Source organism: Alosa alosa, chromosome 16 (assembly GCF_017589495.1).
Source record: "Alosa alosa isolate M-15738 ecotype Scorff River chromosome 16, AALO_Geno_1.1, whole genome shotgun sequence".
In the NCBI taxonomy this organism is placed as follows: Eukaryota; Metazoa; Chordata; class Actinopteri; order Clupeiformes; family Clupeidae; genus Alosa; species Alosa alosa.
The window spans coordinates 30,535,582-30,558,850 of NC_063204.1; the positions used below are offsets into that span (position 1 = coordinate 30,535,582).

Consider the following 23,269-nt stretch of genomic DNA (forward strand, 5'->3'; position numbering starts at 1 on the left):
AGGGCCGGGCTAATTCCCTATATCAAAAGCCCTGGCTGTGGAGCCAGCCCCCTTGCTTTGTACGCGGCTAAGCCCTCAGCCAGCATGTTTACTAACAAAAATCGATGCCGCATTACATAATAAGCTTAATTAATGGAGCCCGTGCCACAGCCAAAACAACTGACTGCCACCGTCCGTGTTTTGACAAACAGGGCACAGGATCACCAGTAAGATGAGAACACATGCGAACCACACACACACACACACACACACACACACACACAGAACAGCACATTCTCTGATGTGCCCTCAAGAGGTTAGAAATAGAAAAGACAACAACTAAATCAGAACTTATAAAACAAAGAAAACTGATCATGGTGTGAATAACCAAATGTATAACCAAACTAGTAAATAGTAAATAAACAACAAACAAGGGATTACATAACTACTAGTGAAGCTACATTCTTTCTGTGCACCACACAAAGGAGCTGAGAGTTTTGGATTCACAAAATGATTTCCTTCCTTTCTTCTCTATTAGCCGTGTGTAGAACAGAGAACATGGGAAGTACAACGTTTACGACCCCACAATAACTCTTTTGCACTCTCACACTGTGGCTAGCGTTAGTGCTACTCCACCAGCATTTGGAAAGCGTTGCTCATGCTGGAGCGGTTCAGTGGGCTCATTTCAAATTGCTTAGAAATTCAAAAACAACCTAACAAACAATGTTTTTTTCTGATCTGGTTAACATTTACCATCTCAACATGGTCTATAGTTTTTTTTCCAATGAGGATAGACTTCACTCATTTCATGGAGGATAGATTGCATTAGATAACAAGACCAGCACGCATGCACGCGCACACACACACACACACACACACACACACACACACACACAAACATTATGCGCAAACACACATACAAAGAGCGACCCTTGCACTGAACTCATTCATTTCCCTGCAGCACAGGTTACCGGGTACGGGCTATTTTAGCACAAAAAGAAGTGACTGTTAAGCTCTTTCGTAACTCCACGGCAAGAAACAAGCCCGAGCCTTGTCTGCGCATCTCTGACCCACCAAAACACAGACGATGGGTCGCTTGCTCCTTTGGGAGGCACAGAGAAAAGGCTTTGATTCAAAGGAGGTCCACACTCCACAAGACAAGCAAATCAATTACTCAGAGTCTTTCTAGGAACGTCACAGAAGCTACGTCTGACAGATGTGGCAAAATCTCCCTGCAGGATCTCTTAAAGCAGTTCCGGCTTCAAGCATGACAAACAAGACCCCCCCCCCACACACACACACACACACACACACACACACACACCACCACACATACAGACACACACTAACACATAAGTCCCCACCTCCTAAAACAAAACACTTCTAGTGGTACACTGACAACACCTCTGTCTCACTGTACCTGGAGTGTAGTCAGGCCAAACAGTGAAAAAGTAAGAAAAAAATATTAACAAATAATATAGAGCGGCATGAGGATCATCAATACATATTTCAGTATGTGCAAACACTACAATAAGATGTGACCAATAAAGTGAGCCAAATGAACAGTGAGGAGAAGGAAATGAAAGCAGCCTAGCATGTTTCCTCAGCACTGATGCCTCGCAGGAGGCAACCAACAACAGGAATGAGGTCAAGCCATCTGATGGCCAAGAGACACACACAGTCGAGAGACACACACACACAGGCAGGCAGACGTGTGCACTTCACATCCCCTGCAACTGCAACCGATGGTGCCTTTTTTTTTTACATGAAGCCCACGTTGAAGTTGTGCTACTACTCTGGCCTTTCCTTCCTCCTTTCCTCTCTTTCTTTCATTCTTTTCCACCCTCTTTCTTTCTTTCTTTCTTTCTATCTTTCATTCTTCTCTTTCTTTCTTTCCCGAACTCAGATTAGCGACATAAAGTGCTGGTGTTAAAGTTAGCACACTATATGATATCAGGCACAGTGTGTGAGGCTGTGGGGTCACATGATGTCTCCATGTGTGAGGCCCTGCTATTCTGCACTTAAGAGTACACTGCAGTAGGTAGAACAGTGGGCTGATCTCAGAGCTGCTGGGGAGGGCTGCTACACTTTCTTAAAGCAAGGGAATCAGACATATGATTACTGCTTTCAAGAAGTGGTATCAAGTTTTACAGTAACAAAAGCATGATTTCTGACAACAGACTATAAAAATGATATAGGGTATTTTTTCCCCAAAAAATGAGAACCATACACACACATATGGTACTGTTATCGGTATGGTGTCAAGAGTATGTTGAGTGACTCGTGGGTCATGAGGTTAGTAGGATAATAATATAATAAATGAAGTACATTAATATAACACTCAATAATGAAAAATCCATTTCGAGACAGACTTCACACACTCACAATTCCTTTTCCTTAATGGCTACCATGTCAGAACTAAATGTTGCTGCAAAATCAAAGTAAATTAGTGCAACTTCTGGTCTCTGGCTGAACATCATGTCCTGGATCTTCCTAGAAACATTGCGGCATTACAAAACTTTACCATCTACCATCAGTGACAGGCATGCAGGCAGGCAGGCCACATTAAAGCCATTACCAAGATCAAGTTCTTCCATCTGAGACAGGGACACTGCTCACTGGCATGGCCCGGAATAAAACAACATTTTCCACAACAAATGGCCAGCTGGTTTAAGCGTGCCAATCCTTACCTCGGTGTAGTCGAAGTCCGAGAGGGGCGCTATGCTTTTGATGTAGTCAATGCGGGGCTGGTTGGCTACATTGCCAAGTGGAACGGGAGGAATCAAAGTGCTCATCGCCGAAACTATCGTCTGGAAAGCGGATCAGGTGAAAACACAGACATTAATCTGGATAAATATGGGATAAATCTGTGTATAAGCCAATCTAATCATTGCAGAGGGATCGCTAGATTCGATCTCATTGGGGGGGAAAAGTAAACAATATCATGTAGCATGCTGAAGAACACATGTCTCTTAGTTAAACACTGCACACACCAACTTACCACTATGGCATCTTTCACATTTTTTCGAATATCCAGGATTTTTTGTTTCTTTTCCCTGAGAATAAAATGTTGATAAAAGGTTAGTGAGATACCCATAATTGTTTTTTCTTCTTCCATATGAAACAATGCTAGAACATTTTTAGATGTGTTGCATCTCTTTCTCTATGTGTACAGTATGTGTGTGTGTGTGTGTGTGTGTGAGAGAGAGAGAGAAAGTGAACATGTTTGAATTAGTGAGTACAGATAGTTTAAAACTCTAGTTAAAGCTGTTCAGATATGTATCACTATTAAATTACATATAGGAAATAATATGGCAAATACATGACAACATCAATACAGGCCACTATCATAAATGAAATAGGCTACATTTTAATACAGTTACAAAAATCCTATCATATTAGTAGGCTACCACTTAGTTCATACAATAATTAATACTAAAGAAACACAACTCTTACATCAAATAAAACAAAATAATCATACGATGAAACATCAAGAAAGTTGTGGGCCATTAGCAGCATTCACAACTGTTCTAATCTGTTAATACGTTTGTCTTTGTATTAGGCGTGGGAACATGCAATTCTGCGAATAAATAGCATCCCCAAATAGAGAAAAAACTATATCTTAGAGACCCATTTTAGAGTCAGCCTATCCTATATATTAGACAACATTAAATCTAGCAAAATATCTAGTGCAGACCAAGAGACATGTACACTTCTCGACCATTGCACAAAAACTTTCAACGACCAGAAGATACATAAGCCATTAATCTGACGCAAAACAATGCAGAAATATCTCTTGAGTCGCAATGATATAGGAGATATTCAAAGGGAATCTCTGTCAAAGCACACGCCGATAATGACGTCTTTATCTCGCTGACAGCTTTTAGAAATCAGCTGGACATAGCAAGCTTGTCGCCATGCTGTTCTTCCAATACGGGCCTTATGTCTCTGCAGTGCTAACATTAGCTTTGGAAAAATAGACCCCGAAATGAAGGCATTGTATAGCAAACGAGAACGTAGAATGGTAAAACGTTATGCATATAGCAAATGTCATAAGCAAAAATAAAACTGCGGCATTATCCGCTACAAGAAATAGTCTACAGAGCTTACGGATACAGAACATTTCTGGCCACTTACTCTGCATTAAAGCCATTGACGTGAAGGATCCGCATCTGCTTGACAATCGTGCTCTTTCCGGACTCTCCAGCTCCTTAGAAAATAAAACGAAACAAAAATATTACACTGGTGGTTTCAACATAAATACATGTCGCTGACACTTCGCAAAGGGCATATAACAGGCGATTGACAAAATGCGTGCGAGTCGGTGGCAATTAAACCCATCCATCTACATAGAGCAGGCGAGACCTGTCAACATATGTGGGCAGGGGACGAAACTGAAAACAGCCGATAACCGACGTCTTTATCAAAAAACATCTTCCTGACCTTACCTAATAAAAGTAGCCGATGCGTGGCTTTATAGGCTTGCCTTTCTTTTTGCAACTGTTTCTCGATTTTTTTATTTGCTTCTCGCTGAGCCTTTTCGTCGATGCGTTGGTCTTCAGTCTTACTGTTGCCCAAACACCCCATCTTCCGTCGGCCTCTGCTCGCACCCGGCGTATAAAACAGTAACAGTAATTCCTACTTTCTATATAAAAAGGCCAACAAATGGGGCGAAAAATCCGTGCGCCACTTTTCCGTCGCTGTGAAAAAGGGTTTCGCTATAATCCTTTAACAAACCGAAGCCAAACGGTTCAGTCGAATCCAATAAATATAAGCATTATAAATAGAGTAAAAAATATACATTTGGCTAACAACATAAATAAGAACAAATCGGCTGTTTCTGGAACCCAGCCAACGCTCGCTCCTGCTTCTCTCTCAGTATTTTTCTATCTAAAATGCTGCTCGCAATTCTGTCTGTTAAACTCAACACTGCCTCTCTCTGTGACACCAGGAAGTAACGCCGATTTGAAAGAGGAACACCTCTCGCTTCATGCTGTCAGTACCTGCCCTTCAGATTAATTTCAGCCTAAGAGACGGCTGTTAGGTTTGTTACCTGCTCTCGGTTACCAAAAAAAACAGTAGACAGAGCACAAAATAGACAAAATAACAAGGTATCTGTGACAAGAAATATTTCAGTTCGACAACAAATGTTACAACCATTTGTCATAGCAGACAGCTTTGTTTCACCTCACCAGAACAAGGCAAATTGTATGTAGACAGTAGAGAATTTTCAAGATCACAGCACATACTTGCATTTTTTCTTATATATTTAAAAGGGAACGTATTAAACAGGGAGGCTTTTCATATAAAAGGTAGGCTATATCATTAAAAGATTCCAGAATAATGAGTTGCACAACAGGCATGTTAACTTGGGACACTAACTGGGCAGTTTTTATTCATGTAGGCCTATTATAGTGGTTAATGGCTATGAGGGCCTCTCCCATAAAACATTTCTAGTACATGGCATGTTGGGTAGGCTATTACTCCATTGCAGTATGGATCATAATCTGAAATTTCCAACAAAGATGACTACAGGGGAATAGAGGTGTGAGTGTGTGTGTTTGTTGTTGGGTGGGGTGGGGGGAGGGGAGTATCCTAGGCAGTGGCCACCATTCAGTCTTCATAAAACTGGTACATTGCAAATATGATGGACTACATGCAAACGAGTTCCCAAGTTTGCATACCAGTGGCCAAGGCACAGCTAGGCTGAGGAGAGCAGCTAAATCAGTACCATCTGTAATAACAGTACATAGAGCTACAAGCACTTTTTGAACGTAGGACTGAAAATATTCTATCATGTGAATGTATAGGAGTAGCAAAGTACATATTTCCCCAGACTGATATTACATTATTGGGGTGATAGATAGGACTCCGTACTGCTGTGTCCCAGAATATTATATGCCAAAAATAACAGTCATAAAATCAAATTAATACAAATTAATCAACCTCTTGTCACAGGTCTACTTATCTACAAATACTTAGGCTGCCTTATCTAACCTTTCATTTTGATACTAAAAATAACCTTATCACTGCTGTGTCATCCATGTAAAGACCAACAAACAAATAAACAAAAGCCACTGGAACAGTCCAAGTCCTTCCGAGTTCGAACATGATCGCTATCTGTGCCACAGAAGAGCACGTTGGCATCATTTGGGACAATGGAAAGATTTTCCCGCACACGAATATGGAAAGGAGATGCAAAGGCACTCTTAATGGGTCAAACAACAGGTACGGGGCAGCAGAGGATGCAAATGATGCATGAGGTTTCTGTGGCCTCTCCTAACTGTCTACAGCCAGACTGTGGGCTGGGAGGAGGCAGTGTTCAAAGCGAGGCAGAAGGCCTGCTGTGATCAGTCTCTTGTCTCCCTCTCCTGGAGAATACAAGTAAGGCGGTGAAAAACAGTTTGTCAGCAGCTATTCACATGCAATTAGATAAACAAATATTAACCATTATTAAGCTATGACTTTGATGAATATTTTGACATGGAGAATTAAAATAGCCGTGAATGAATTTCACAAATGAATGTGCGTTACAATAAAGTACATTAGGCTACTCATGATTTGCTCCAAATTTCCCTGCAATATGTTGTGACACACTGCTTTAGCATTGCTGAAAACAGGTGCAGAAATGGCCCCAAGTCATAATCAGAAGCTCAACAAAAACCCTAACCTGACTGTTTTTATGAAAGCCACAAAAACCACAGGACTCAACCTCACTAGTCCTGGAGATAATTTAGAAGAAAGTATCTGATCAAAATGTTCCTTTTCAGTCTGTTCTCTCTTTACAGAGAAACAAAGGCAGGTGCTTCATTGATACTATTCATCCAGTTAATTTAGGTTATACAGTGCTGTGCAAACATTTTCAAATCCTGTGACAAGAGGGCACATCTCACACAGCACACTATGAGGTCTGACACTGCGGTTACTCCTGAGGTTATGTGGGTAAGCTAGTTACCTCTGATTTCACACTGGTCCAAGGAGTTTGCACCCTGTTGAACCACAGACTTTAGTCACTCACAGTTATGTGTGAATTTGATGGCTTGTGTATTTACAACGGCAAGCAGTGGCTGTGAGCACAAGTTTCTTATACTGAGGATAAAATATTCAAATGGGTGCTTAAACAAACTGATGTGATGTTATCTGGAGAGCTGCTTTCATAATGAAGAGTAAAACAGTTTGGTTTATATTTTTGAATATACAATTTCATGCTGATGTCATCTGACTAATACTTGCTTACAATATGACATAAAATTGCTGATTTTTTTTAGGGAAAAAATATGGAAGTCTAATATTCAGTAGATTTGTGCATAGATTCAGAGAAAATTCATGAGTTGACCACTACTTAGTAGAAGGGTACAATACTGTACATCACAGGGACAAATGTTTTCCAAATTACAGATACTGTGACCACACATTATAGGGTTTTACCTATTCCCAGGGTGCACAGACAAAAACAACTACATTTAAAGCAATTCTAAGGACACTGTGTGCACTAGTGTTTCAGAGAGCCAGACTTGGCAGGGTTGGGGTGGGAGAAGAGTTAATGTACAGCCCGGTTCACATCAGGGGCCAGGGAACAGGTTTCCTGTCTGGCCTCGTTATGCGCATACTTTCTGTTGAGTGAATGCAAAATAGATGGTTACAGATTAAGACGCAAAAACTGGCTTAACTGAGATTGCTTTCAAAACTAAAGAGAAGGTGACAAAGACAACAATAAAATACATCTGTAAAAAAATCATTCATTGCATTGCCACCTACAAAATAAGGCCTACCAAAAGAGATTAAGCATACAATTAGCAAATATAATCCTGCAAAAATTAAGATAAAAAAAAAAGTGAGATAAAACAATATGAAAAATATACACAAACCATTGGTCTCTATGCTGTAACTTGAGTTGCCCGTAAACAACGTTAGGGTGACATGACTTATCTCCCCTCATTGGAGAATAGTTTATGTCAAATAAATACACAGACGCAGACTTGGCCTGTTGCCCTGCGCTCCTTTAAAGCACATTCTTGGCCTCTAATCCCTTTGTTATTGTTTTTGGGTCACATGAACTTCTACCCTGCAGGCGCAATGGGCCAGTCTCCACAGGACGGCCACGACCGATTTAGAAAGCAAGAGTGAGAGTTTGTTTGGACACAGAAAACAGGATGGAAACGTGTGTGTGTGTGTGTGTGTTTGTGTGTGTGTGTGTAAGTGTAGCAGTGCTGTTGTGTGTGACAATGTGTTGTGTGTTTGTGTGTAACATGTGTCAGTGTTTGTTGTGTGTCCCGTGTGCATGTAATTGCTCTGTATGACACATACATATATCGTGTGATTATATTTGTGTGAATATATTATAGTGCATATCACATTTGTGTATGTGTGTTTATGCATGTGCATATGTATATATTTATGTATATGTGTGCATGAGTATATGTATATTAGTGCTGTCAAACGATTAAAATTTTTAATCACGATTAATCGCTGAATTCCTATTGTTAATCACGATTAATCACATATTTTATCATATGATTAAAATTCTATTATTTTGCATTTCTGAACTTTCCAGGAGTCCATATTAACAATAAAGCAATTATGGATTATCTTGATTGGGATTCAAATGAAAGCAAAGCAAGTTACTTTATTAACTGAACTTTAAGACATAGGTCTATTTGATTATTTCAAATCAAATTTCAAAAGATGTGCAGCAGACCTGAGGCAACACAATATATTCTTCAGAAATATATCTGATATAAACTGAAATAAATGCTACTGCAGAAGTGCATGCACAAAATGTAGGCCTACACACATTATAAAGGGCATAACAAACAGAAAATATTATATTCATACTATATTCATTATCTTTGAGTTCAGTTGAAAATAAGGAACTTTTCAACATGAGTGCATTGCCATTTTATAGGCCTACAGTCTATGGTGCACTGTCACTTGCCACACACATCAACGCCGAAGTTTTTAACAGGCAAACACTGGATGAACAATGGATTTTATGGAGCAGCGACCAAATATAACTGAATCGTGATTTACACGGCTGGAAAGTGCAATGCTGGTGTGCGGAGTTGTATTGAAAAGAATGGAATCTAATGTAACTGAATGTCGAAAGCAGAGTGCATCCAAATAGTAGCAGCCAAAGAGGAATGTTGATAACAGAATTAGTGACGGTGAAAAAATCTTTGGCGGCACACAACTAATGAGTCAGCCTAGGCTACTACTCTTTGGCCGGCTCGTTAGCCCAACCAAGTGTGTGCAGCATGCCTTTACGTAGCCTACTTACGGCGCATCATCATAAAGATACTAGTGCTGTCAGTTAAACACGTTATTAACGGCGTTAACGGAAACCTATTTTAACGGCGTCAATTTTTTTATCGCGAGATTAACGTTTATTGTGGTGTAATAAACTTTGTAGTTTTTTCACATGCTGTTGCAACAACTAGTAACGTTAGAACAACTACAACACCACACCGATCTAGCCAGACCGTAAACTAAACAATAGCCTACACACTGACGAATGGAATGGAACGTTGTATGTGCTGCATACACGCCCCCTTTTAGGGGGAAGATGACTGATATAATGGAAATTTATGCTGCATCAAAGTGGAGAGCGAAATGTGCTTATAGTAAACTTACTAAATCTTGAAACAAACATGAATAAAAGGCACAAAATAAGGTTGTTGTAAGAGTTGTCTGTGTGTTTATGGGATTAATGTGACCATGTTCCTATGTTTTGCTCTCTCCAGTTTACTAACAGGAGTGTCACGAATGTATCGATATGCAGTCAAACTGCCCGTGGCTGACTATAATTAAGTTCAGCAAGCTTAACTTTACATGTCATAACATCAACTAAACATAAGTCACACATTCATTCTATTACTTGTAATATGAACGTAGCCTATTTCCTAGCCTACAACTAGGTGAGATAATTGGCTATGTTATACTGAAGTTCCACAGTTAGCTAGCTAGCAAGCTAACCGTTTTGGATGGGATATTATGGTAAGTGTACATGCTAAATTTGTATAATACATGGGGTATTGCAAACAAACTAGGTTGGTAATGTACATCGTTTCGACATGAGTAAGTTACATAAACACAATTCTTCATAACTGCCGTAAAATGATTGAATGTCCTGTGAATTAATAGATGTAACGTCAACGTGTGATTACTAGCTGTCTTTCAATGATATAATGTTAACATGTTTTCCGCTAAAATGGGGCGTGATGCAGATCAAATGTATCTTTTAGTGCTGTCAAACGATTAAAATCTTTAATCACGATTAATCGCTGAATTCCTATAGTTATTCATGTTTGTTTCAAGATTTAGTAAGTTTACTATAAGCACATTTCGCTCTCCACTTTGATGCAGCATAGATTTCCATTATATCAGTCATCTTCCCCCTAAAAGGAGGCGTGTATGCAGCACATACAACGTTCCATTCCATTCGTCAGTGTGTAGGCTATTGTTTAGTTTCCGGTCTGGCTAGATCGGTGTGGTGTTGTAGTTGTTCTAACGTTACTAGTTGTTGCAACAGCATGTGAAAAAACTACAAAGTTTCTCGCAATCTCGCAATAAAAAAATTGACGCCGTTAAAATAGGTTTCCGTTAACGCCGTTAATAACGCGTTTAACTGACAGCACTAATGTATATGTATGTATATGTGTGCTTGACTGTTTGTTTGTGTGTGTGGGTGGGTGGGAGTGTATGTGTATGTGCACGTGTGTGTGTGTGTATCAGTAGAAGAGAGGATAGTTAGGAGGATATTCAGTACACACACACATTCCAATACATTCCAATCCACCTACATTCAAATGTAGCTGGCCTGTGATTCGCAGTCAATATTTCACATGCTGAAAACTCAACTCTGTCATATCTACCAGTGCCATGAGTCAGTTTGTATGCCAAGACGTAGTCTAATACCCTGCACCTGCATGGTCACTTTGTGTGTGTGTGTGTGTGTGTGTGTGTCTGTGTTTGTGTGTGGTGTGTGAGTGTGTGTGTATGTGTGGTGTGTGAGTATGTGTGTATGTGTCTACAAGGGGACACACATCTAGCCAACTCCCAAAGTTGTGTGTAAAAAGGGAAATAAAACACTGTGATGGTGCACAAAAGTGCTCTGAATGTTGGCACTGAATTCTATCCTGACTCATGTGTTTCCTACAGGGAAAGAACAGGCAGAATGGGGAATACTATGTTGTGGGAAAATCCAAGCATGAGTTAGAGGTCATATATTGTGTCCCTTCAGGGATTCCGTAATTCAAAATGTGCAATATTGTAAAATTTTTGTAAAAAAAAAGAGTCCATAGTGCATTGTGTGGTGTATTGATGAGACTTGTCTCCTCATATTAATTTGTCCCCCTTGACAAGACCATCTTGACTATCTTGACTAGAATTGGTAACTTTATGTGCAAACTGAATACATTTGGATCAAATAAACAAATTATGTAATTATTACAAGTGAACGGAGAAAACAAAGATACTGCGGACTGTATTTTGGCTCGCCAAGGAGATGGACTGAGAACAGATCTAATCAAACACATGTGAAGCATAAGTATTTATATGTATTGACATTGTAAATATGAATGTGTCAAAGTGCCCCTTCCCCAGGATATCAGCACTAAAGGGACAGTCATTGTTAACACTGAACTATATAACCCACACATATCTGGATTTTCACCTACTAGTGTTTAAGGACAGCTGTGGGAGGCTTTGTCCCTAAGAGGTTGGAAAAATAGTATTTTGGTGGAGAACACAAGGTGAGTTAGGCTCTTCCCTGTGCCACAGACACTGTTGACAGCATAAAACAAAAGTGAGTCACTCTTCCCAGACATATATGTGTGTGCAGCCACACACACACACACACACACATACATAAACACTCACTAACACCACACATCCTTCCTTCTCTTTTGTGGAACAAGTGACTGATCCACACCTGCCTGTATCATTTATAGCTATCCAGATGCATCCATGAATTCAAAAAACAGTAAGATCATTTCCTGAGAGAGATAAAAATATGATTTATCTGCCGTTGGATGAATTAGGCAAGATAATCTAAGCAAGAATAACAAGGATTTCCAAAACAAACAGCAACCTCCACGTGTCATGCTGAACTGGATGTTTCAACAAAACTAACTCTTACCAACAGCAGGCAACATGTAAAGGGTTCCTTCTTTTTTTATGTACTTCTTCATGGAAAATAATTAACTTTCTCTTTCTCTTATCACTGTATATTTGAAGCATGGAATGGAACAGTACGATTATATTTATATATTTGTCTTTCTTAGAGCTTCAATATAAATGCTTTGAAGAGGAAAAGCACAGGCATTGTAACTACATGACCACTAGTATTCCTACAGTATGACTGCGATATATTTCACATCGCACAGAGGTGTGTTATGTTAGTAACTCTTGTTTCTGTTATGGCAGGTATTGGCCCAAGTGCTTCTTGCATCATCTCACTGTCCATGTCTATATGATCACACTGATAGCCTGCTACCTAGCAGCATTTGCCAGTATAGTTCAAATCCATACATTACAAATTCATATTGTTTATACTGCATACCTTTTATACCTTCCAGCCCTAATTTGAGTACATTTTGTCTCAGTGGAAGGCACCTACAGTCTAGTGTAGATCAAGGTTTATGACATTATAGTATGAAAATTGTCCATGGCGCGACCCGCTGTAAATGTCTAATATGATTATCAAACACGACCCATCGTATTCACTCTAATGGGATCATGTGAGTTACACTGCCACTGATCCAGAGCTTGTTCCTCCAAAATACATGCTCTTCTGATACTGACTACTGCATACGATAAGAGCCTGTGGAATGCAGAAATACTGCATGCAGGTACGGATGTTACACAAGAGGCCGCCAGATAGAAGGCATTCCAACGCGAGTTCATCGAGTGCCACTGCCACCCAGGAAAACTCATCCAGAGAGGTTGGAGTCAACATCATACTCAACTCAGAAACAGGGTGACTATTCAGAATAGGTATCTAGGTATTACAGTGTAATAACAGTAGGTTTGTTACCAGTGCAACACCTAATGATGTTGATGCGATGGCTGGTTTCGCTTTGTTTGTTAAACGGATTTAGCAAAGATAAATAAATCTCAACTCAGTGATTCAGTAGCGATATCCCAAGACAATGCAACTGGTTGCCAACTCTAATGCTTTTGTCTGGAGACTCTAAACAAACAATTATAGAGTTTCCTGCTTTCATGTCAAAGATGATTTTTTCTATTAGTGCCAATTTAACTTTTCAGAGAGGGCAGTTTATATTGCAAAGGCATCCTGGAAATCTGTCCTTAAGACAGTTTCTGTGGCATACTGTGGTTCCACTGACACATACTGCCTTAATGTGAGAGTCCCTGCAATGCTGCACAGTGCTGGGCAGTGTTGTGGAGTTACCACCATGGTAACTATGGAGAGAGAGTGTTCAAAATGACAGTCTCTCCATTATTTAGGCATAGTAGTTGTTCAGCAACTCTTTTGGGAAACAGAATCCTGCTAGCCTCTTTGAGTTGCACTACACAGTGTAGCATCCGTGTGCTCCAGGGCATGAACTAGTCTGGGCATTTGTCCTCTGTCACACTTTCTTGGGAAAGACACATTTGCCCAATTACTTTGGGGCAGCAAGTATCGGCTATAAAGGATGATGACAAATTAGGTGATGGACGTCCCTATATCGAGTTAATTTTTTGTTATTGTCTGTATACTATGTGTCCATTTAATATTACTGTTGACAAAAAAGTGACCTATTTGCCACAGGTTGAATGTTATTTTATGACAAAATGTTAGGACAAGCCATCTTTTGCCACTGATGGAAGGCAGCCATGTAAACTGTCCTGTCAAATGTAATCAATGTATCACCTTGATCTACTTCAGTGGGCTTTCAGTGTGGTCGTATAGGTCTAGGTCTACGTATAGGGAAAGCTTTAATTAATTAAGACCGGATTCTGCTCCTAAAACTGAAACTATCCTTGTATTCCAGTATAGTGTATTTGTCAGGCAGGTAGGTCTGGAGATATCTGATGGATTTTTTAAAAACAAATACAATTCTCAGTTCAGATGACCCCTGCAATAAAACACAGACATTAACCAGAAGGTTGTAAAGTGTAGGCACCTGTTGAAATGGAGGTAAGAAGGTAATAGTCTTTAGATCTACTTCAGTTCCTGTCTTCACTTTTGAGCCAAGACCCATGACTAACTCACTCATATCATAGAGGCATTAAATTGGCACCAGCTATAGACTACCGAAACAAGCATGAGAATAACTGCATTCTGTGTGTAGCCTTAAACATCTCATTTTAGTCATAGTCATTAGGCAAGTTATTTTTGTATTTCTATTTTAAGGATGTTTTCTACCTTTTTGTTATCATTATCACCTTATATAGCATTTGACACTAATGTTATTGGTAACTATCCAGGAGCAAAAATGACTTTGGCCTTGACATCTAAAGGATGACATCACACAGACACTAGGGGAGTCTCAGGTACTGGACAGGGCACTTTGCTGTACATGCCACTGACTAAAGGATAACTAGCATGTGCCCATCAATCCTGAGGCTATTCAAATCCTGAAGCTATTCCTTAGACTATGTGAAAGATCATTGGTGGCAAGCAGCTCTTTTCTGTGTCATCTAATCTACTCACGTCCAAAAGTCAAGGCAGTAGCACTTTTGAAAGTAATTAGGGTCAGAAATTGAATTAATGTGCTATAAGATTCACTGGAAAAGCTAGCCTATGGCACAAATCACTGTGCTGGAGGGACACATACCAAGTAAAAGAAGTCGGTATGTTTGCCGGTATTCCCTTTTCTGCTCCTTGAGTTCTCGGTCAATGCGTATACTGATTTTCTTTGCCTCTTTCGCGGCTGCCTTTTCCATCGCTAACAGTTTGTCTAAGTTTTTTCGTTTGTGGGGACTGTGCTTCTGCAAGTGAAGCCTCCCGCCATGGTCATCGCCTCCTCCATTGCCATTCTGAACGGGCATGCCGTCGGTCATGTCTCCCTGCCGTTTAGCCCGATTAGGATTCTTGCGGGAATTCCCACGGCAGAACAGACACTCGCGGGGTGCCACCATGTCGTTGGTATCCTCTCCCTTGTCCTCATTATTCGAAGACCCGGAGCGCAGGGGTAAGGACGAATCTGCTGGCTGTTCGGAATCTGACATGTAACCGCCGGGATCTCCCCAGAGAGTAGGACGCAGACTATAACACAGCCCCATAATGTGTTCTGTGCCCGTAACGCTTAATTATAACACACCCAATCAAAACGCAGCTCTATATCTTTTGGCAGAAGCGCTTGACCTTCACTCATCGCGGCATCATGAAACTGGTGATCTCCGTGATTCCAAGGCACCTGATGTCTTCATGGTTGACCATTTGCTAAAATGTGTGCCATTTTCCCCATTTTTCTATTCGTGTCTTGCTCCGTATGAATTTTAGAGAGAGGAAACCCCGTCTTGCCGCCCCTACTTCACCTTACTCGAGGGAAATCCAAGAACACAGCGAGAGCCGAGGCGAACGCTCTGAAAACAAATCCCCTGTCTTCGTTTCCAGGTTATGTGGAGTGACTGAAACTGTCCTGCGACTGAAGGCGCGCCGCGTCAACTGCAAAAGGGGAACAGTTTGCTGATTGAACAAAGATTACAACAGGACGTTATCGTCAGCCAACGCGCGTGCGTGCGTGCGAGGTCCCTCACGCAGGAAATCAATGCGGGTGTCCTCCTCTGCACGTTTTACTACACAACCACCTGCTAAGACTTGCGTGCGCTGCCCCTTAACATTACATCCCTAATCATGGGGACTGCATATCGTGCACACTAAATATTTAAAAACCAATCAAAGACGGGGACCATCATGTCACGTAGCGCCATCTTCAGCAGGTTTGCGCCAGTTCTTTCTGGGTAATTCCAATAGTCTTTTGGTGGTCACACGTTATTCCAATTTGGCCAACAGGGCATGTCTCAAAGTAAGACATACAGAGTGCTACTCCAAGCAAAGAACATTCTAAAATGTAATGGGATGAAAACATGTGTGTTTCGTGTTTTTGACCTGTATTGACTAACCTGGCCAAATAGCTTTAATAGCCTATGGCAAGATTATTCATTTGTTTAGGTGTTTTTTTTTCTCAAACATGAAATATAGGTGATGTGTCAGTGGTAATGTTATATCAACTGATGTTATGCAGAGTGCATTTTGAGACACAGTTGCTGTCAAGGGCGTAGGTTTAGTCTGAGCCACACACACACACAAAAAGGAAAATAAATAATGTATGATGCGCACCCTTTCTATGATGCATTACTTACTGTAAGCAATCAAACAGTAAAACATTTAAAACACCATGTCAAATTTACCCGTAGCCCTGAATCTTCTTTGAGCAACAACCTGGCCGGGGTTCCTCTGTCACCTGATAAATAAAATATTGATGTCATGAGCAGTGACACAGCAAGACTCAAATCTCGAAAAAGACCAGTAGGCTAGTAATCACTAGGTGGGGTGGTCTTGCGAACTTGACGAGTGCGAGGCCCTTTTCACTTACGTGCATGAAATCATGCAATAGCCTACTGTACGTAGCCTTGTCAGTGCATGCCAGCGTGTTTTTACAGGGGAAATTGTACGACAACAATAACTGAGTCACATAAATATTTGGCATAGGCTACATCACAAAATCGCATACATGAAAACCAAACTAGTGTAGACAAATACTTTACACTTTAACAGGGACATTAATTGGGCATGAATCGTTGCAGTGAACCCTATACGGATACTGGTCTGTAACATTGGACAAATAAATAACATTGACTCACCATATCTATCCTGACTCAGATAGCTTTCTTGCTTTCTTTGCCACAAACTCAGCAAATCATAGGCCATCTTGCAGGTAACGTCTTTTTCAATTAATAGAATAGGGCGAGCCCATCTCTCCTATGACATGGAGGTACGCAAATAGTTTTTAATAGCTAAGTTTCAACTTCGAAAAGCTTCGTTCACCCGATGCCAGTCACTGATCGCAGATTCAAAATTAGGGAAGGTTTGTTTAATCTTTTTAAGTTTTAAGTGTAGTAGCCTATCTGTCCCCTTTGGAATTATATCAGCTCAGGAAGAGGTCAGTGATTTTATAACAATTTGAGTGTTTTATTTAACTTTAGAACACCCATGTGTATTTCCGGTCAAAAATTACCGGCCATTAGAAATGAATGGGTGAGAAAATGGTCAATGTATAAAATTGAGTCCAGGCAAATACTTATTGATCAGATGGACTGTATATGTGCTTCTGTACATTAATACACAAACACACCCCCACTCCCTTTGCTTCTATGCCAGCCCCCACTGAAACCTTTCCCCAATAGAATCTTCCCCTTTCTGACTTGCATGAGCTCAGGTCAGTGAGGCCTGCAGGCCATAAATAGCATGGAAGTACAAAACTAGTTATGTCCAATAGAACACAAGTTGATACAAAGTCTATCACAACATTACATGATAATATGTGTGTTATTATGGATTTATAACAAGTTATACATTTATAAATAATATTTATAAATATAAATATACACTGTAACAAGATTCTGTGATTTTCACAGCATCACTGCTGTTTTTGAGAAAAATGTGTACTGTATTTGTGAATACAGTATGTTGCTGTAGTTTCGCTATGAATTATGGTCAAAAATGGTCAAACTACAGTAATAAAAATTTGCTGCGAATCATAACACAGTAATAAATCTGACTCCTCCCTCACTTGTCAGCTTTTTGAAATTTTTGAAAAAACATGGCGGAAAATCAGTTGGGGTTTTCTGTTTTCTTTTTGCACATAAATACAAAGTTAAGCTCCCAGATAGCAAGGTGACATTGATATTATGTTGATGTTCCATCCAAATCATCATTTTGAAAAGATATTGAAAAGTCATGGATTTATGGTTTACTGTGAAATTTTGACGTGGTGATTGAAAGCGTGCACCGCGTAGCGACGGCGTTTGAACTGTCGGGCGGACAGATCATTTTGAGCAACAGTTCAGTCAGTCAGACCAACGGTGTTCAGCACTCTGTCAAGTTCGCAGCTCCATCTTAATGGTAAGCAAGCATTTATTTATGTAACGTTAATGTTTCATTGTGAAATTGTACTACATTAAATTCGGGCATGTGTACAGTCTATATGCGTTGTACTGTCTAACTTACAAACTCATCCATGCTTGTTGGATCAACTAAGTAAGTAACGTTAGGCTAGCTATCATAGTTGCTGTTGCTGTGAAGGTGGCATTAACGTTAATGTTTTATGTTACGTTAACGTTTTGGCAGTCTCATTTATATTAGGCCTACCTTAGTTCTCAGTAAGTTACAGTTTATTATATTCATATAATTTATATAAAACATTCGCTAGTAGTGCTAGGCCTAGTATGTTGCTGTCACAATGTTAGGCTGAAGATGATGTGCTGCTGTTTAACGTTAACGTGGAGGTTTAGCTGCTAGCACTACCAGCTAACTTATGTAACGTTAACTCATCGTAATCAGTACATATATCTATGTGTTGCTGCAAGCAAACATCATCAATGAGCTCACCCAGCTGGCTAACGTTAGCAGCTAAATATACCTTCTTTGAAACTGAGTTATGCTAACACCATCTTCAGCCTGGCATTTTGACAGTAAACTCAAAAAACATACAGTATATATATAAATGATTATTCTAAAGTTTCACTTGTAAGTAGCCTTCAGTTTCAGTTGAAAATTGTTATCTAACACTGTTTATCTTTTTTCTTCTATTTCTGCTAGGTGCTGCTTCACTCTGCTACTGGTGGTGGATCAGGCTGACTGCAACCGTTGGTCTAACGTTAGGATGCAGCACACGAGAATTTCTAAACGGGAAAAAAGTGAATAAATGTACTTGCTTTTCAAACTGATAACAAGTTGTCAATGGTTATTTATGCAAGTTTGTGTAGCCTAAACCATACCTAGGCCTAGTCAAATTTATCCTGGCTGTAGATAAAGCAGGATATGAATTTCCCAAAATTACTGTATATAATATTACAGCACTGGTATTACTACTGTACTAAGTTACAGTATGATCCATAAGTACTGTGATTAAAAAATACGGTAGACAATTCAATACTGTATACATTACAGCACTGGTAGGACTACTGTAGTTTGCATTTACAGTATCAGGCATAGGTACTGTGATTTCATATACAGTAGGTGTGCTGTAGAGTGAAATACAGCAACTTGCTGGTTATTTGCTGCCAGCAAGTTGCTGTAAATTTTACGTTAAACTTTTTATAGTGTACATTTTTGACTGGGAACACAAAACTAGTAAACATAAAATGAACACAATAAGAGGGTTAAGTCCCCACACAAATCTACTGTACGCCCATGGTTGCAGTTGACTGGTGAGGAAAAAAAAAAAGTTAGGCCTACTAACAGCATTAAAGAGCTTTGGTTGAGTAAATAATTGCATAGCCTCGAAAATGAGAGCATTTCAGATAGAGCAGAGAGGTCATCTAAGCAAACACCCACCAGATTTAACAATTTTACCCCTCCACACCACCACCACCCGTCCACACACACACACACACACACACCACTTTAATGTGCAGAACAAAATTCGGAAGGTGACAAGGAGTGAATGCTTGTTAATGGGTTTAAAGAGGCAAACTATTTTGTGGACTTCCGAGTTCATCCAGTGGAAAAAGAAGGGAGTCCCAATCACCTCTCTTCCTCTCACAACATTTAGTGTCTACAGGCAGCTATCTTAATACAGGCAGCTATCTTAATGACTCTATGATTCATTTATTGAAGATTACAGATAGATTTAAACACTAAATTGACGTTTTTCTTTGTGGAACACATATGCCTATACACCCTTCAAATGTAGTAACATAATTTGGTAGTCAGTTAACCAGGTCCTTTATAGAGGATGGGTAATGGGATTTAGTCAAAAATCAGCTTTTCAGGCATGGCAGAGCTGTCTGGCAACAACATGCTCAGTCAGTACATGATGTAACACACCTCCTCCTATCAGTTTGGAGCATGTATAGCTGAAGCTCCAAGTTCACTGTAGGGTTTGTTCCCAGTTATTTTATTATATGTTGGCTCAACGCCATATTGGCTCTGGTAGCATTGGCGTGCGATTGTGACAACCTGTACAATACAAAGTTATTACAAGTTTGACAGCTCCAGTTCATGATAAGAGAAGATTGCTTGACTTGCGGTTGAACTTTAGTCAGTGGCGATATTGATAACATTCTGTCAACTCACTAGTTTTTTTTTTTTTTTCACTGTCCATTGTGTAACCAAGGAGTGGTGAGAGGAGGAGCTTTCTCCAAGAGCATACTCATGGACAAGATAACAACAAATTGGTGTCAAGTTGGGTTTTTGAAAGGAAGAGGCAGGGCTTGAGGACAAAAATAGATTTTTAGGACTACTAAACTCTGTAGAGTTGTTCCCTATTTGCACGCTGAAAGTCAGCATTTTTGAACTCTGATCTTACTGTGTGTCTTTTGGTGTATGGGTTGTAACAAGGACATTGCAGTATCATAAAGAGGGTGCTATCTAGGGAGTAATGTTCATCTCCAGTGAGTGTTCCACCTTAGTCTTGTTATCAGCACATCACTTGAACAGTCATACGTGTATCTTAAGGAAATCATAAACCAGGTCTAAAAATAACTGCACGCCACTGATTAATAACCCCAATGTACCTTCCCTAAAAAGGAAATGTGATCACAGTGCAGGTGATGTTCCATAGGGGTCAAGAACCAGAGACACAAGGAAAAAGATTTTCCAAGGCAATGGCGAGCTCATAAATTAGCTGTAAGGACTTCTGTCCCCATCTTGTGGAGATGGGATGAAACTGAATTATCCCCACATTGTAGTGTCCACATTTGCATTTGCAGCTGATGATGTAATGTTCATGGATAATAAATAACATGTCCCTGGTCAAGTTCTTGCCTTTTGCCGGAGTAATGATGCAGTGTAGCTGAATCTTTACACTAGATTCTCTTGACATTGTCCAGAGGTCATATATGAAAGCACATCACATCGATTATCTGGCCCTTCACTTCCCCATCATGATTGTGTGTGTGTAGAACAAACTAGATATTTTGTGTTATTGTGTGCTTTTGTGTTGTAGCTATCTACCTACTACTACCTACTGCCTATCTACATTATCATATTCAATACTCCTATGGAATAAGCATCACCACACAGGAGTATGAATGAACACCTTTAGCCATTAGGTTGCCAGTACAGACAGGTCTAGATTTTGCCACTAGATGACGCTACTGTCTAAATGACTGTAAGCGACCACTTGAAGTTTTAGTGATTTAAAACACTACAGTGTTCTCTGCAGCCTACTTAAGTGCATTATTGATTGCCAATACTTTTGAGTTAAACATTTGATTATGAACGTTTAAATATAGGGTATACTTAATGCAGCCACAAAGGACTGTTTACAACAGTCACTCTATTTTTAGCATTCTGTTGCAACAATGTAATAGATGTTGCAACCAAGACATTTGTGGACCACACAGAATGGGTGTGATGAGTTTGCATTTGTGGCTTAAGGTGATGAGCTTTATGAAAATGTAGAAGTGAACAGTCAAATTAGACTCCTGTATGCAATTGCCAACCCTTTCTCAGACGTTGGGCTGCCAGTAGTTTGTGGTCTCATAAAGCTTTTACTCATTACAAGTCATTAGCATTCTCCTATAATTTTGGTTTTGTGAGTCATTTCTGTTTTAGTGTAAGGAAGTGTATAATTATGTGTATGTGTGTGTGTGTGTGTGTGTGTGTGTATTATAATTGGGCAGTAGCCGCGTAGTGTCCAGGGGTGGGATCATTTAAAGGAACAATGTGTTCGCATATCGCCTGCGCGTGACTTTGAAATTAGCGTGGTTTCACCAGACTACCTCTTTTAACTTTAGACCCTTTCACACTGGCGAAATCGCCGCGATTTTATGTACCAGAATCGCGGAACGACTGTCCCTTTCACATAGACCGAGGCGGAACGGCGGGACAAAGTGTCTCGCCAAATTTACTACCAAGCCCCCTGGACATTTTGCCGAGTTTTTTCGTTCTGCCACCAGTGTGAATGGGTCAAGGCGGAAAGGGGAATCTGGGCGGGCATTTCAATGCTATGTCCAGCCCACCACAGGAGATTGCAAATAAATCTAACTGATCAAAAGCAGCAATAGCAGAGAAAGCACATTATGTCAATCTATACATTCACAAAGTCTCCAGTCATTCAATGCCTGCTAGAGTTGACTGTAGCTTGGAATGCAATCAGTTGCCATAATAGGCTAACCTAAAATCCAGCGATAAAACAAAGCATGGACTCATGAGCGTTTGTCTGCCCCTATATGTATATCCTTGTAATGCTTACAGATATCTAGGCGATATTTGTAACATTTATTTTGTATTTAGCCTGTTATAAAATCATGTAGACTTATTGAACAACTTAAACACATTAGGAACCGCAAAGTTGGAGATATGCAAGACATTGCTGCAAATTTAAAACCTGATCACTCTGGAATGGCTAACTGTATAGGGGCATGCTTTACACCTTTATGTTTGGTAAGGTCTGCTGTTTATTCTGATATATGGTTTGTCATGTGTTGAGGGAAAGTTCGCGAAGTATTTCACCAAGATGAATGGGTAGGGAGGGGGGCGCTAGTGCGTAGGCATGGAGTAGACGTGTTTTCCGAGCTCCTGCCAAGTGCAACATTTATTTTTATATAGAGCACAGTGTAACAAATATTTTGCGAAATACCTTTCATACTATTCTTTTAAAACTTTAAGTTGACATTTGTATAGTATCCTGCCTGAAAATGACTGACTCGAGCGAGACGTGAGGCTTCGAAGACTAGCACTACTCGTCCCACGCCGGCTAAAGGTAACGCTGGCAATGGTGAAGTGACTAGCATCAAGGCAGACACATTGAGTGCCACTAAATTCACGGACGCCTTGCAAGCTTTAAAAGTTGATATATGTGGCAAAATTGATTCCAAAGTGGACTCGCTATCCAGCAATCTCCGTACCGAAATAACAGCGGTGAAAGAGGAGCTTAAAAACTCCTTGTCTGGCTTGCAGGCTAAAGTGGATAAGAATATCGCCACTATTCATGAGTTGGAGTGCTTTGCCACAACACACAGCGACACTGTCGCTAGCATGGAGTCTAAACTTAGCGAGTTATCCGCAGAAGTGTGTGCACTTAAAACAAAATGCAATGATCTGGAGGGCAGGCAGAGAAGACACAACCTTCGCATACTAGGCATACCTGAGGGAGATGAAGGGTCTCGTCTA

The 23,269-nt window shown here is 40.2% G+C and overlaps 1 protein-coding gene across 2 annotated transcripts in view; it reads right to left on the bottom strand.

Annotated features, from left to right (window-relative positions):
* The window catches only part of gnal (guanine nucleotide binding protein (G protein), alpha activating activity polypeptide, olfactory type), a 47,352-nt gene extending 31,627 nt beyond the window's left edge, over positions 1-15,725 (bottom strand). The window contains exons 1-4 of one of the 2 annotated variants that reach the window (XM_048265928.1): positions 14,760-15,725; positions 4,117-4,189; positions 2,981-3,035; positions 2,670-2,789 (exon numbers count right to left, since the gene is read on the bottom strand). In XM_048265928.1, the coding sequence (XP_048121885.1) occupies positions 2,670-2,789; positions 2,981-3,035; positions 4,117-4,189; positions 14,760-15,207 (696 nt within the window). In that variant the 5' untranslated portion in view covers positions 15,208-15,725. Of the gene's footprint in view, positions 1-2,669; positions 2,790-2,980; positions 3,036-4,116; positions 4,190-4,427; positions 4,874-14,759 lie in introns of those variants that run through there. The other variant, XM_048265929.1, reaches the window with a different exon arrangement.
* Between the last annotated feature and the right edge of the window lie 7,544 nt (positions 15,726-23,269).